The following is a 16,418-nucleotide window of genomic DNA, read 5'->3' as shown; positions in this document are numbered from 1 at the left end:
TGTGCTGACCTGGCCACAGGAATGCACTTGTAATGGGGTTTATTCCTACGTTTCCTTTATCACTCAGTCGATTAGAAGTATTATTTTAAACAGTTTCCTGTTACTGCTCAGTTTAAGAAACATTGACCTTCCAACTGGAGCTTTTTTTTTTTTTCTTTATTTATTTATTTTGAGAGTATGCATGGGAGGGGTAGAGAGGGAGAGATTCCCAGACAGGCCCCATGCTGTCAGCACACAGCCTGACGCAGGCCTTAATCCCACGAACTGAGATCATAAACTGCACTGAAAGCAAGAGTTAGATGCTTAAAACTGACTCAGCCACCCCCCCCACCCCCCGCCCCCAGAACCCTTTTAATGAGCACTGTTTACTAGTGAGCTACTCCTTACATAACTACTTTTCTACAAAAGCTCCTCAGGGAATTCTGTCAGGTCCTCCAGGTGGATGCTAATTTATTTTGGTGGTTGTTCATTTATTTTTGAAGTAAAGAGAGACAGAGTGTGAGTAGGGGAGGGGCAGAGAGAGAGGGAGACACAGAATCCGAAATGGGCTCCAGGCTCTGAACTGTCAGCGCAGATCCCGATGTGGGGCTTGAACTCACAGACCACGAGATCATGACCTGAGCTGAAGTCGGTCGCTTAACCAACTGAACCACCCAGGAGCCCCAGGTGGATGCTTATTTAATACTGAGACTACAAAGTAAATAAAGACATGTTGAGACAATTGTGTTCTTTTGCAAAATGCGTATGTTCAACATGTATATACTGTACCTTATTTATAATCTTCAAAACCACATCTTAAAAGGTCACTTAAAAGACGCCACATTCTGGGAGAAAATCACTTTATTCTAATTAATTCACAAACAATGTCACAAAAGCTGGTTTAAGGAGGCACACGAACATCTGCCCAGCTCCAAACTCAAAACTATCTCACAATGAACTTCTATGCGGTAAGAACACCTGTTTTCATTCCAATTCTGAAGAAAGCTGTATTTAATGATAGAGGAGAGGTTTAACTGGTGGTTTTACACTTTATTTCTTCACTATCAGTTATATTTTTATGCTAAATTAACTTGGTCATGGGAGATGATTTTCCATATCTTCAACTTGAACTTCTTGATTAGGCTAATCCTGCAAACAGAAAAGGTAAGTTAGAAGAAAAATAGCTGTACCTTCTTAGCAAAGCAGAAGCCCTCCAAATGATAAAAAGAGGGATAAAAGCCCAAGGTTATCAGTTCATGCCTGAAAATGAAAATAAGCATTTTAATAGATGGTGAATTCTTAGGTTGATAGGAGGAAATTATGTAAAAACAACTTCACTGTCAACATTCTAGACAGCCCAAATATCAGAGTTGCACTGAGGGATTTAAGAAACTCTTCTCGGGGCGCCTGGGTGGCGCAGTCAGTTAAGCGTCTGACTTCAGCCAGGTCACGATCTCGCGGTCCGTGAGTTCGAGCCCCGCGTCAGGCCTGGAGCCTGTTTCCGATTCTGTGTCTCCCTCTCACTCTGCCCCTCCCCCCTTCATGCTCTGTCTCTCTCTGTCCCAAAAATAAATAAACATTGAAAAAAAAAATCTTTTAAAAAAAGAAACTCTTCTCTCTCAAATCAGGTGTGGGGAATGCCAACAACACATGAGTCTTTATGTCCATTCTTGGACTTTGGTGAAAATGGAATGTAATTTTTTATTCACAGCTTTATGGCTAGATCACTCACATCCTATAACCAGAACAAGATCTGACACACTAATCTATACCCACTTACGGAAGAATGAGATTCAGAACATAACTGGTAAAAGCTTATGACTAGAAACCTCTGGACTAGTCCTTTGTTGGAAGAGTTAGATTATTTTTAGAATAATGTAAACCAAATCTCCTCTAACTTGTCAGATTAACTTATTAAACACAGACTCCCAAAGTTCTCTAGGGTCCAGGAGTACCATGCTGTGAACTGAGCAGATGCAGTTTTTTTTTTCAATATATGAAATTTATTGTCAAATTGGTTTCCATACAACACCCAGTGCTCATCCCAAAAGGTGCCCTCCTCAATACCCATCACCCACCCTCCCCTCCCCGAGTAGATGCAGTTTTAACCACAGATTGATGCATCACCTACCATTTGCAAATCTGCACTGTTTCAGCACCTCGCTGAAACCTTCACAAAGCTTAAGGTCACCCTGATTCTGGGCACACTCCAGGAACTGTTTCATCTCATAGTGGCAGGGGCCAAACTGCTGCTGGTATGCTGGCTGGGTTCCCTGAGGCTCCTGCAAAGGCATAACATTCAGGACCATTGAGAAAGGAAATTAGATCTAGACCTGAACAAAGAACAGTATCTAATGTCTTTGAGGTCAGCTGGGGAACCATAACTAGAACCAGAATGCAAATTCAAGTGTCCATCTAGTAACAATGAAAGTGAAAAACTTTAAGGCAGAAAGCAAATGGGCTTTAACAAAATTCCAGTTATAATCAGAAAGATTCAAGAACAAACATGCAAATAAAGTGAAATGGTTATGTGCATACCTAAATACCAGTGAGGGGGTTCAGTGAAAAGTTTCATGAATGACAAAGTGGAACTATTACAGAAAAATAGATGGATGAGTGTCAAATATACCAGAAACACAACAGAGTATACATTCAAGCCCATCAGAGGAGAAAATTCACATACTTCAAAAAAGAGGGGCAGTGGGCAAATAACAGATAAAAGATCAGAAAACAGCACAGAGCTATTAAAGAGATTTTTAAATACTTAACTAAGATGGAGACTGAATTAGGTAAGAGTCACCAAGACAAATTCCTTAAAATAAGGGGAAAATGGCTGTTTTTCAGTGGATCAGGTTGAACTGCTATTCTACTCCCTGGGAACAAATACAATTTGTACAGTACTTGATGCTGCTGGCCTAAGGCACTAACTCAGCTGCCAAATGTGGCTTTTGATAACCCGTTTTCTGTTAAGAGCACTGGTTTTTCTCATAATATACCACTGGAAAACAAAATGCATAAAATCCTACCTGGTAAGTGATGTCAGGCTTTGAAGGCTCAGCATTACTTCCTCCACCGAAGCCCCCAGTGATGGCATGACCTAGCGTGTGCCCGACGGCAGAGCCCACAGCCACGCCAGCTGCAGTGGTTGCCATCTGGGCCATCAGACCTGGCTGCCGGGGTGCAGCGGCAGGTGAGCCAACAGCAGATGGTGGAGCTGCTGCCGGCGGCTGAGCGGCTGGCGCAGGTCTGGGTGCAGCTCTCATCTGAGGTGCCCGGCTGTGAAAGAAAAGAACACAAAGTATGAAGTTCACACTTCCTACCAGGTTTCAAATCGTCAGCTTAAAGAAACTGTACCTTGACCCTTGAACAACTCACGTTTGAACTTGCGGGTCCACTTATATGTGGATTTTTTCTGATAACCACAGTGTAGTACTGCATGATTTCTTAGTAACATTTTTTCTCTAGCTTACTTTATTGTTAAGATTACAGTATTATAATATATATAGCACACAAAATACATGTTAATCAACTGTTTATATTTTTGGTGAGGCTTCCAGTCAACAGTAGGCTAACAGAAGTTAGGTTATTGGGGAGTCCAAATTTATTCACAGATTTAACTGTACTGGAGTTAAGTGCCCCTAAACCATACATTGTTCAAAAGTCAAATGTAAATGAAAATAAACTTCAGGATCTTCATTTTTAATTCTTAAATACAAATACTCTATGCAAACCAGAAAACTTTATGGAACACAATTCCCAGAACTATTTACATCATGTTGTCTCTTTAACCTTTTAAGGTTATAATCACCAAGTACAAACTATCTTTGCCTGCTTTTTGCATTTCTATGTATTCGTATACCCTAGGGTAGCTTTACAGAACACAGTTATTCCAATACCTCATAAAAATCATAAAATATTAAGAGTTTAAAAGGTCCTTAGAGAATTCACCCACTCAGATACTAGGGTTAAGTATCATTGTAGGTGCTGGGAATCGACCTGTTAAAAGACAAAAACCTCTGCCTTCATGACACTATTGAGGGCTCAATTAAGGAAAATATGTCATGTAATATTAGGTAAAAAATATTAAGAGAGGGAGAACATGTGGGACTTGGCAATTTTAGGACAGTCAAGTGAGGTTAAGTGTAACTGAGTTGGTATCATCTTAGTAAACATATGCAAATAGTCATATGGGGGAAATAATACAATCTAATTCCTTCATTTCAGATTAGGAAATCGAAGACCAGTAAATAGGAGTGACTTGCCTGAACTGTTACACCAAAATTTCAATTGTATCCCATCCTGTAGGTCATTGAGATGCTTTCAGCATTTTCACTAACATGTCCTGCACTGCTTTAAGAATCTTCACATGTTATATTCCCTCTGCACATTTTTAGATAGTTTCCTTGGGAGCTCTTCAACCAAATAAGGCTAGGTCAGAAAAGCTAATGACTTTGCTTCCAATCAGGTGGCATCTGGCATCACTTTACAAAAATGCGGTTTTCTGTCCTTTGGTGAGAAGCTTCTTTCCATTAAGTGAACTGCTTCCCTACACTCCTAGCATCCTGCGTGAACACAACCCACCTTACTGCTGGAAAGCAATGTGGTACTGGGCTAAACGTCCTAAACTGGCCACTGGAAAACTCTGGTCAGACCTGGCTTTCCTACTTACTGGTAGCATAACCTTGGACAAGTCACTTATTCTGAGTCTCCAGTTTCCTGATTTCTGTAAAACAGGAATAACATCTATCCCTAAGGTTATTGGTGTTAAGGTTAAAGTATAACTGGCAGGACATCTTAAAAGTAGTTTATGAACTGAGCCTTGGTGGCTCCGTCAATTAAGCAGCCGACACTAACTTCTGCTCAGGTCATGATTTCACAGTGGTGGGATTAAGCCCCATCAGGCTCTGGGCTGGCAGCACGGAGCCTACTTGGGATTCTCTCTCTCCCTCTCACTGCACCTGCCCTGCTCGCTCTCTCTCAAAATAAATAAACTTAAAAAAAAATTTAAAGTATTTTATTAACTAAAAAACATCATGTACGTGTGAGGCTTTAGGAACTACGTCCCTGACTGGGCTGAGTCCCTGGAACGCTCATTGCTGGTGCTCAAAGATTATCCAGTTTATTGAAATGAGATCATTTTCCTGATTTTATTACGTTTCTCCAACACTGGTTTTTGTTTTTTGTTTTTTTTTGCTACTTTTAAAGTTTCAGCCGGTTTACACTTACAAATATCCACTTCTTTGGAGGACTTGCCCATTTTAACTTAAAATGAGCTTTAGGCGCACTTGGCTGGCTCAGTCGTAAGAGCGGGTGATTCTTGATCTCCGGGATCCTAAGTTCGAGTCCCATGTTGGGTGTAGAGATTATTTAAATAAACTCAAAGTACTTTTCAAATGAGCTCTACAGTATTTTAATAACTCACGGACACTCGAAATTAGAAAGTTTGCCACTAACGGGATACCTAGCCAAAGCCCATTTACAACCAGCTTGCGGCGGGTGGAGACGCACCAAGGCCGCAGCATTTACAGCGGCCTCCACGAGCCTCCGCCAGCCTCCACCAGGCGGCGGCGAGGCCTACTGCGGCCTCCGTGTGCGTCACGGCGCCGGCAAGGCCCCAGACCACCCCCCAGGTGGTCTCACCTGGCCGGAGGGGCCATGCGGGAGGTACGGCTCCGACTTCCACGCGGCATGGCAACTGCAGGGCGGCTCGGCGTCTAGAAACGCAAGACTCTGCGGAGACCCTGGCGGCTTCTGAGAGCTGGTGAGCGGAAAACGGGGGGCGGGCTTGGCCTCCGCGCGCGACCAATCAGTGCCCAGCCAGAGGCCTCTCGATCGCCGACGTCTCCGCGTGCCCTTGAAGGTCACTGGAAGAGCAGGACGTCATGGCGGCGCGTCGTCGTACGCGGTTAACGTCATGAGCTCCGCCCCAGGTTCATTTAAGAGACCGGAAGTGCCTGAGGTTACTTTGCAAGTGTACTTCCATCTTGGTGCTAGTCTGAGCCGCTAGCTGTTTGCTTTGTAGGGTATGAGGACCGTCGCACTTCTTTCAAATATATGGTAGACAGATCCAGCCTTGAGAGCGAGGCAGATTATCTGGCGTTCTGCAACTGGACCCTTGGCAAATTAACTTTTCTCAGCATTAAGGTTATTTGGGTATTTTTTTGAGGCACAGTGCGGGCACACAATGTGAACTGAACGAAGGAAACTGAAAACTTTAGGCAACACCGACAAAGCTGAGTTTATTCTATTTGTATTTCTCTTCTTTGTGGACTCAGGCAACAAGATCAGATCGTAATAATGCCTTACATTTATGTATTACTATATAGTTTCAGACCCTTTTCATTACGTCATAGAACTTGTGCCCATAATTGGGATAGTATTCATTCACTATTAATAAAAATGTTCTGAATGATTTCCAAGTGCTAGCTAGGTTCTACAGATAAGATACAGCACCAAATAAAACAAGACTCTACCTTCGTGGAATTTAAAGTTTGAGGAGAGACAGAAACGTCTACGTAAATCAGGTAGTGGTGATATGAAGCCAAAGTATGGTGAGTGAGATGGGGAGCTAGACGTTGGAGAGGGCAGGAACTCTTGGAAGAGTTAGTATTTGAATAGACTGCTTGAGGAAGCAGGGAAACAAACAAAATGTTTATCAAGGGTAATGGCATTCCAGGTAGAGGGAACAGCAATTGCGAAGGCCCCACGGTTGTATGTTTTACTGATTGTCGATGTGACATACTTATAACAGTAACGTTTTAGGGCCTCTGCAGTAGTGGAAAAGTTGGTTAGTGGTATTTCAAGGACGGCTTCATGGGAAGGTCCTTGGGATGGGATGGGATTTATGGAGAAAAGGAAAGGTGGACCCTCCATTTCTGCTAGGATGTCAAACAGAAAATTTCCCCTTCCACCAGAGGTTAGTAGTTTTTCCAGTAAAAGCACATTGTTTCCAGTAACAGCATAATGTTTGTGGAACCGAAGGGTAAATAATGCAGTAACCTTTCGTGAAAAAGTTTTATTTTCATAGAACTATAATGAAAGCTTTACAAATGATATGACATTGTACTTGCCTTTGGATAATTCATAAGCAGAGATGGAGTAAAGGAGCCCTTATATAAAGGACATCCTAGCAGAAGAGCTTGAATGAGCATAACTTTGGACAATTAAGACAGGTATCCAGAACAGAGACAATTTTAATCATACCTGGCTAAGTTGTTAATTCTTACATTGAGGAGAGAATATTAGGTATCTGTACAAGGTTATTTTGTAATAGTAAAGGATTGGAAACAACCTAAATTCTTGTCAGTATAATACTGATTTTTTAAAAAGGCACATCACACAATATGCAGCTATAAAAAGGAATAAAAAAGCCTCTCTGTTATTATTAGTATGAAAGATACCAAGAGAAACTGTCAAGAGAAAAAAAGCAAGAGGCAGAATTGAATGTACTGTGCTGCGTAACATGGAGAGAAAAGACTATTAATATGCACAAACTATCTGCAGCTGTTAACACTGCTAACACTAAACGCTGTTAGTTGCCTTCAGGAAGTAGGACTGGGTGTCTGTAGCACAAGGTGGGACTTTTACTGAAAACATTTCCTATGTTTTGGATTCTGAAACAGTTAATATATTACCTCTACTCAAAAACAGATTAAGAACATGTAAAAATTAAAATAAAAACGGGGGCGCCTGGGTGGCGCAGTCGGTTAAGCGTCCGACTTCAGCCAGGTCACGATCTCGCGGTCCGTGAGTTCGAGCCCCGCGTCGGGCTCTGGGCTGATGGCTCAGAGCCTGGAGCCTGTTTCTGATTCTGTGTCTCCCTCTCTCTCTGCCCCTCCCCTGTTCATGCTCTGTCTCTCTCTGTCCCAAAAATAAATAAACGTTGAAAAAAAAATTTTTTTAAAAAAATAAAAAATAAAATAAAAACAGGAATTGAAAAAAAATTTCAGAATTCTGCTACATATCATTTGTAGTTGGCCAGGATAAATATGCTGAAGTTCCCTCTTTAGTAAAATGTATGTAACAACTTCTCATTCCATAGTGATTTCAGTCATTCTCAACAAATTCACAGTGATCAAAATTTGAACAAAGAACTCTTGCAGGCATTGTTACAGATATTTGATACTGACATCTGGATGAATGGACTCCTGATGACTACAATAAAATTTTACCCAAATTAGGCTGTAGATACCAGAAGTTTTAAAATTATGCAGATCTGTTCCAGAAATTCCACAGAAATCCAGGAATTCAAGAAACACTCATGAATATGGAAAGAAATTAGCTATAAAGATGTTTATTTAACAAATTCCATTAAGTAGGGAAAACTAATAAGTATCCTACAATACAGAAATAAAGTTATGATATATACACATGAAATGCTATGCAGCTATTTAAAGTATTATGAAAGAATATCTGACATGAAAAGTATCTTCATAGTGTATCAAGGGAAAGAACAATTACAAAGTAGTATACATAGTAGGTTTATATTGAGAAAGTTCATGTATTTTTAAAGGCTGGAATTATGTACACTCAAGTAGTGATGTTATCCCCTGGGTAGTGATTTCCTTTTTTTTGTTTGTTTGGTCATATTTTCCAATTTGTCTAAAATGAACATCCTTAAACTAATTAAACATACCATGGTGGTTTAAAATACATCCACAGATTCTTAGACACTCCCTTCAAAAAGTGGAGCCTAATTACTCTCCAACCTCATGACCCTAAGCTAGAACCACCTTGTTAGCCACTTCTGAATTCTGCAATCCCAGAAACTGAGATATGTTGCTTTAAGTCACTAAGTTTTTGAGTAATTACACAGCAATAGGTAACTAATACACAATTTCTACAGTTACTATATTTAAACTGTAAAGGTTCTAGTATCTAAGGTGAGCAAAATCTAGTTAGAACATCTAATAAAGTGTTGCTTTAACATGGCTTGTGTCTGTCTGGGTATGCTGTACTTTACAGCAAGAATTGTGTAGGAACTGAGATGTTTAAGACATTAAGGTCCTTACACTCTAAATGTAGTTTTTCCTTTGGCTAACAAAGACATATGATTACAGTGCCTTGCACATACCAGACAAAAAAAGAATGAACCAGTTAGTGAATTTTTAACTGTTGATCTAAAAATACGAAATACTATATAAACAAGTGGTTAGGAGGTTAAGTGGTTATGAAGTTCTAAGGATTTCAAAGGAATGGCTATTCACTGTGGATGAAAGATTCAGGGAGAAAGTGGCACTTAAAATTAAGTACAGGTGGAATTTGTTTTAGAAAGATTAAAATTACAAAGGGGAAAAGGGCATGGTAAGTAGGACAGCACAGATTGAAATAAAGCAGAATCAAATATGGAGGACAGAAGATCTGTGTCAAGATCCAGAGTATGTTTTTGGAAGTTTTGGTACAAAATTTAAGAAAATCCAAGAGATGACTTCCAGGACAATATAAGGAATCTAGGCTTTTTATCCTACAGGATTAGAGCAGTCATTGAGGGTTTTTATATATTTAAAATGGTCTTTGGAGGGGTGGCTGGGTGGCTCAGTCGGTTGGGTGTCCGACTTCAGCTCTGGTCATGATCTCAGTCTGTGAGTTCGAGCCCTGCATCGGGCTCTGTGCTGACAGCTCAGAGCCTGGAGCCTCCTTCAGATTCTATGTCTCCCTCTCTCTCTGCCCCTCCCCCACTCATGCTCTGTCTCAGAAATAAATATTAAAAAATTTTTTTTGAAAATAAATAAATAAAATGGTCTTTGGAAGATTAATCTGCATATGGTGCGTGAGACACAGCAGAATAGGGGTAAGGAAAAAAAAATCGAAGGCTAAGACGGTGACAATGGGAATACTACTAATGATGTGAGTGCCATGCTCACTCAGGCAGCACATATACAACAATCATGTGAGTGCCTTTGTATACCAGGCACTAAGAGGTTTACATGTATTATTTTATTTACACCTCACAAAAACTATTTCTTAAAGTTTATTTATTTAGAGACAGGAAAGTGAACATGGGGGAGGGGCAGAGAGAGAGCATCCCAAGCAGTGACACTGCAGAGACCAACACAGGCCCAAACCCATGAATCATGAGATCATGACCTGAGCCAAAACCAAAAGTCAGACGCTTAACCCATCGAGCCACCCAGGCACCCCACACCTCACAAGAACTCTTTAAGTAAGTACTGTTTTATCCCCATCTTGTGGATAAGGAAACAGATACTTGGAGTTTAAGCAATTTGCCCAAGTTCACACAGGTGTTTGACTCCAAAGCCAGAATTCCTATTACAGCACACCATCTGGAGACATTTTAAAAGAATGAATGTAGTGAATGAAAGAACTGAAGACTGACCAGAGAGGAAGGAGAAAGGATTCTGTTTTGTAAACTTAAAAATAGTTACTATTTATTGAGTACCTCTTGCATACTTAATTGTGTGAGATGTTTTATATATTTGATCTATAATCCAGTGTGGTAAGGTAATCCAGTATCATTCCATTTCACAAATGAGAAACTCGAGGCTTGGTGTAACTTGAAAGTAGTTACCTCAGAAGGGTGCTGAATGCCACAGCGATGAACAGCCAGATGATTAAAATTCAGGTTGCTCCTTCCAGTACGCACCATCCTTCTCTCCTAACCAAGGACTCACCATTGGGTGCAGAGGCCTAAGGAATGCAGACTGAAGAGAAAGACAACCACCCTGATGTATATTCTGCCTACTTTTTAAACCACATCTCAACTCTCATCGTTGGAGCTGAAGTTTGTGGGTGGTACTGCACCACAGAATATGGTGTACAATAGAGGAAAACTGTGATGGCGGAATGAATGAAAGCTTTTGAGTATCTGCTATACCTGGTCTTCTTTGTAACCAGCTGCATGACCTCTGAAGAGTGATTTGAACTCCTTTGCCTCAGAATCCCCTCTACAAAATGGGAGACAGCAGCGTCCACTTGAAAGGACTGTTGTGGGATCAGCAGTGCGGAGAATCTAGCAACTGTTCAGTACACACTCTTACAACTTAAAATATTCCTATTCTGGCAAACAAATATTAAACCTGCACACTGCATCTATCACACGGGGGTTGAAATCTTGCACACATTCCTCTCTTTGTTCTCCCCCTATTACACATTAAGATGAACTCAAATATTTGTATATTTGAAACGAGTTACCGTAGCAACTGAAAAAAAAAAAAACAACCCAGAAGAGTTAAAATGCCATTCTTGCTTTTAATTAAAAACCCTAAAAAGGCATACCCACTTGGACACTTGGATGTTACTTAATTAACAATCAGTAAGGAAAAGATACTGGAGCGGTAAATTTAAGTGATGTCGGAAAGAAGTTATGTTGACCAACACGGATTCTCCCCCTTACGACCACAGTTACAGCTGGAGTCAGAGAAAATACTTTTATCAAGGCCTTCGGGTATCCTGCAGAAAACCGACAAAAAAGAAATAAATTATTCTCTTTAGCCCATGCATACGCACTGGAAGTAAATTCTTCTATTTTTAAGATGTTTCTGCGTTTCCTAGACCCTTCTTCTCCCAACTATAAAATTCCAAAAGGTAGAGTTTTACACTATTCTAATTGCAGCCAAGAGATCAGGTGGGTGTTTTGGGGGTCCAGCTACGATTCGCTAACGCGAAGCAGCCTCGGAAGGAGGCGACTCTGCCCGGGTGCATTCACAGAGGGCGGACGCGAAAGGCACCCGGGTGGCCAGGGCGCTCACGGGGCTTCCCAGAGTGCTGGCCAGGTGCAGCCCGAACGCACCTGTGCTCAGGCGAGGCGAGTGCGCGCCCGGGGCTGCAGCTGGCGCTGGCGACGCTTGCGCTGACAGTTGAGGAGCTTCTGCGCGATCTTGCGCTCGTGGCCTCCGGGCACTGGCCAGTTGGTGCGCAGTTCCCGCTCGCGCCGCGTCCGGCCCTTGCTGCGCCCGGCCCCGCAGGCCGGGAAGTCGCGCAGGTAGTAATAATCCAGGCAATCGTAGAGCTCGTCCTCGGAGCTCACGGGCGGCCACGCCTCGGCTGGAGGCTGCCGGACCCGAGCCCGGGCGTTGAGAAACGCCGGGCCCATCTCGTCGTCCCCCACGGCCGCCGGCCGGCGCACGCGCGCGCTTCTGGGAGACCCCGCCCCGCGTTTCGATTGGCTGTGCCTGCGGGGGCGGAGCTTATTGATGACCTAACAGAGCCGGGAAGTGGTCGCGCGTGGCCCTCTGCTTTACAGCCCCCGCCACAGTGACCACTTAGTCTATCCGGGCCTGTGCGCCGCCGCCGTCGCGAGAGGGGCATTTGGCAAAACCCGACCGAACATTTTATGTCGGTCAAGAATGAAAAACTGCAAGTGTCAACAACAAGGGGCTACTTAAAGAAAATGTGTGTTCCTCTCGAGGACTTTCATCAGCAGTAAACATTTTGTTAGGCTGTTTGATGACATCAGAAAGTGCTCAGTAATAATGTAAAGTGAAAGATTCACTTTTGAAGAAATATCTCTGGTATCCCAGAAGCGTATTTTTTAAAGATCTGTCTATATAAAAGATTGAAAGGAAACTCATCAAAATGTTGAAAGTATTTATGGCTTGAAGGGCCATATATACATTAGCTGTTTTTCTTTTCCACCGTACCCGTTTTTGATAAGGAGTGTGAATTAATTGCTTTAAGCGAGGGATTATAAAGCAAAAGGCACGCGGCCTGCTATAAGACCCGGAACTGCGCGCGATTTCGGATTATCCGCGGTTACTCAAGTGCCGCAGTTAGGCTACAATACACGAGGTAACCTCGCGCCGGCAATTTGGGGTGAGAGCCGGGAGTAGGGAGTGGCGGTGCAGGGTATTTAGCGCGAGCCGAGGGTCCGGCCAGTCAGTGCACATTGCGCTGGGATCCGCTGGGCGGGGAAGGGTTCTCCAGGAGAAGGGCGAAGGAGAGAGGAATCCGTCAGGGTTACTGCACCGGAAAAGGCCACGTCGGCCTCTTAGCGGAGGGGCGCCGCTGCACCGCGGAGCGGGAGTCATTACACTCCGGGGCGACTCCCAGGTCTAATTACCTAGTTAGTGTGTCTCTAAAAGCTTCTCTCAGGGAGTTGTTGCGAAGAACGCCTTTAAGTAGCCCAGATAATTGTCTTCCCACAAAAATTGCAGCTATCCCCTGGGGGATTTTCTTTTTAATAGATCAAAATAATACCCTACTTAAAAAAAAAAAGTTGGCCGGAGGGGGGGGGTGCTTCCCAGATATTTGATCTTGCTGTTTGTTGCCCATTTGAATTTTTTCTTCCGCACTCTGAAGTCTTATCCCTGGTGGGGCGTGGCCTACATACCACGCTCTCAGGGCAATCTTGGTGGTTCTTTAAATGAACAAGTCCCAGGAGAGTGTTTTTAATAAAACACCGAGGGGATTTTTCTCTTCCACCCACGTGTCTTACATTTGCTGTTGGGAAAGAAACTAATATTTATCCTTTTACTACTCCCCCATACATGATCTTAAAAAAAAACTCTTTAGATTTTGTGTTACGAAAATACTAAGATATTCTTAAAAGTGCAAAGAATAGAACAGTGAACTCCCATATCCCATCACGCGGATTGAACAATTGTCAAGACCTGTCACATTTTTTAAAAAGTTTATTTATTTTGAGAGACAGAGAGGAAGAGAGAGAATCCGAAGCCAGCTCCATTCGGTCAGTGAGAGCCCGCTGCAGACTTGAACTCACCAATCTTGAGATCATGACCTGAGCCAAAATCAAGAGTCAGATCCTTAACTGACCAAGCCACCCAGGTGCCCCTTGTCATATTTGCTTTATATATCCCTTTGTTTTCCTCTGCTGCAGATCTTATGTCATTTTACTCCTATATTTCTCAGTATACAGCTCTAAAAAACTAGACTCCTTTCTTACATAAACTTCAGTGTTATTTTCACACCTGACAAAATCAACTGGTCCTGTTTTTATCTAATACGCAGTCCAGAATCAAATTACTCTGATTTTCTAAAAGACCTCAGAATACATACAAAATCTATACATGAAGTTTGCTTGGAAGTCTCGTATTCTAGGGCAGTCTTCCTGTCCTTTTCATTTTCCCCTGACATTGACTTGTTGAAGAATTTGGGTCAGTTATCCTGTAAAATGTCCCACTTTGTGGATGTGTCTGCTTCTTTGTGGTGTCATTTAACTTGTTCCTCTCTCTTCCATATTTCCTGTAAATTGAGGTTGAATCTAGAAGTTTGTTTATATTCAGATTCCATTTGGGGGGCAAGAAAAAGTTCCTAGGAAGTAATGTGTGTTGGTATCACAACAGGAGATCCACAATAGTTCATTGTCCCAACTTTAGTGATGCTGTGACTGATCAATGGGCTCATATGGTAACACTCTTTCCCTGAAATTGTGAAGTTCCACATAAACTTTTATCCAATGATTTCATCCATAGTTCATTACTTTATTTGCTATTATGTTCATTTGCTATTATTTCACTAGGGGCTATGAGATCATAATTTTATAATTCAGTCATTTCTTCCACATTTATTTGCTAGATGTCTTTCTCTCATGGACTTAGGCTATTTGGTTACCCTGAAATATATTTTGACAAGAAAGGCAAAACAAATGTTTAATTCTTTTATTTTTTTAAAAGTTTATTTATTTATTTATTTATTTATTTATTTATTTAATCTCTACACTCATTGTGGGGCTCAAACCCATGACCCCAAGATTAAGAGTAACATGCTCTTCCAACTGAGCCAGACAGGTACCCATAATTCCCTTTTAAAGATGGATTTTCAGGATGCTAATGGACTCTATGTTTTTTTTCTCTTGAGAATAAACTCATGAATCTTTTTTTTTAAATGTTTATTTACTTTTGAGACACACACACACACACACACACACACACACACACACACTGTGAGTGGGGGAGGGGCAGAGAGAGGGAGACACAAAATCTGAAGCAGGCTCCAGGCTTTGAGCTGTCAGCACAGAGCCCAATGTGGGGCTCAAATCCACAAGCCATGGTGAGATCATGACCTGAGCCGAGGTTGGATGCTTAACCGACTGAGCCACCCAGGTGCCCCAAACTCATGAATCTTATAAAAACACAGTCAATGTGTTTGATCAACTTCATTTTTATTATTTTTTATTTCTCAAATTGTTCCATCTTTGGCCAGTGGGAGCTCCTTCCTGTGATTCCTGTGTTCTTTTGGCATTAACCTAGTAGTCATGGAGAATGCCCTTGTTTTCTGGTAAACCAAGATGTCCATCCAGGCTCATCATGTACACTCTATGCCCCAGACCTGGAATCAACCATTTCTCCAAGGAGTCCTTGATCTTTTTAGTGTAGAGAATGGATTTAGAGACTTTTTTTTTTTAAGTTTCATGAGTAGAATTCAGTGATTGATCACTTACATGCAACGCCAAATGCTCATCTCAGCAAGTGCCCTCCTTAACACCCATCACCCATTTAGCCCACCCCCCACCTATCTCCCTCCATCAACCCTCTATAGTTAAGAGTCTTTTGTGGTATATTTCACTCTAGAGACAATAATCTTAAAACCATGTATTATGTTTTTGATCTTTATAAGAACAGTATGAGCTATTACTGTCCCAATTTTCCAGATGAGGAAACAGTTTAACAACTTCCCCAAGGTTATATAACTAGTAAAAAGCAGAACCAGACTAAGGGTGAGATCTTCAGACCCCTAAGTAATTGTTTCTTTCATTTTACTGTGCCTCTTAAAAAATTTTTTTTTCAACGTTTTTTATTTATTTTTGGGACAGAGCGAGACAGAGCATGAACGGGGGAGGGGCAGAGAGAGAGGGAGACACAGAATCGGAAACAGGCTCCAGGCTCTGAGCCATCAGCCCAGAGCCCAACGCGGGGCTCGAACCCACGGACCGTGAGATCGTGACCTGGCTGAAGTTGGACGCTTAACCGACTGCGCCACCCAGGCGGCCCAGTACTGTGCCTCTTTATATGAATTCCTTGTTTGTCAGTTCACAGGTTGCTAAACATCCCTGCCTTCCTAGCTTCTGGGATGATATTTAAAAGCTGGTGCCACCATCTGTCTTGCTGTCTTGTCACAGGACTCTGAATTAATTCTGATGATATCATTGCAGTAAGATTTTAAAGTGAACTTTGTATCTTGTTGAGTGGTTTGACTTCAGACCCAGGGGATAAACAACTAACAACCATGTTTCAGGAGCAGACTTAAATCCCTCTTGTTAGCATAACAAGAGTTTATAGAGTTTATAAAACTCTATCTCGTTACTTTCTAATGAATTATTGAAAGTACCTCATAAGATAGAAGGAGAAATGGAGATTCAGCCAAGTCCTAAGTCACTTCCTCAAGGCCTATGGTGGAATGACTCTCTGTTTCTGCATTTGGGCCATAGCAGAGCTTGCTCCAGGTCTCTGAGATCCTTCTGATAAGACTTAAGTGAAACTCATCACAAACTCAGACCTGGCTATGCCTTATATTCAACATTT

The 16,418-nt window shown here is 42.0% G+C and overlaps 2 protein-coding genes across 2 annotated transcripts; both read right to left on the bottom strand.

The window, feature by feature from the left end:
* Positions 1 to 822: 822 nt before the first annotated feature.
* Positions 823 to 5,781, bottom strand: CHCHD2 (coiled-coil-helix-coiled-coil-helix domain containing 2). The gene is made up of 4 exons (XM_047839459.1): positions 5,620 to 5,781; positions 3,006 to 3,255; positions 2,111 to 2,261; positions 823 to 1,128 (listed from the first exon to the last, which is right to left on the bottom strand). Exons 1-4 carry the CDS (start codon positions 5,667 to 5,669, stop codon positions 1,118 to 1,120), a joined length of 462 nt encoding a protein of 153 aa, XP_047695415.1. The 5' UTR covers positions 5,670 to 5,781; the 3' UTR covers positions 823 to 1,117.
* Positions 5,782 to 11,167: 5,386 nt separating this feature from the next.
* On the bottom strand, positions 11,168 to 12,086 carry NUPR2 (nuclear protein 2, transcriptional regulator). Its single transcript, XM_047839533.1, has 2 exons — positions 11,729 to 12,086; positions 11,168 to 11,398 (listed from the first exon to the last, which is right to left on the bottom strand). Exon 1 carries the CDS (start codon positions 12,029 to 12,031, stop codon positions 11,735 to 11,737), a length of 297 nt encoding a protein of 98 aa, XP_047695489.1. The 5' UTR covers positions 12,032 to 12,086; the 3' UTR covers positions 11,168 to 11,398; positions 11,729 to 11,734.
* Between the last annotated feature and the right edge of the window lie 4,332 nt (positions 12,087 to 16,418).

The sequence above is a fragment of the Prionailurus viverrinus genome, chromosome E3 (genome assembly GCF_022837055.1).
Source record: "Prionailurus viverrinus isolate Anna chromosome E3, UM_Priviv_1.0, whole genome shotgun sequence".
Lineage (NCBI taxonomy): Eukaryota > Metazoa > Chordata > Mammalia > Carnivora > Felidae > Prionailurus > Prionailurus viverrinus.
The sequence above is the reverse complement of the archived record's forward strand: the minus strand, read 5'-3'. Positions and strand labels throughout refer to the sequence as shown.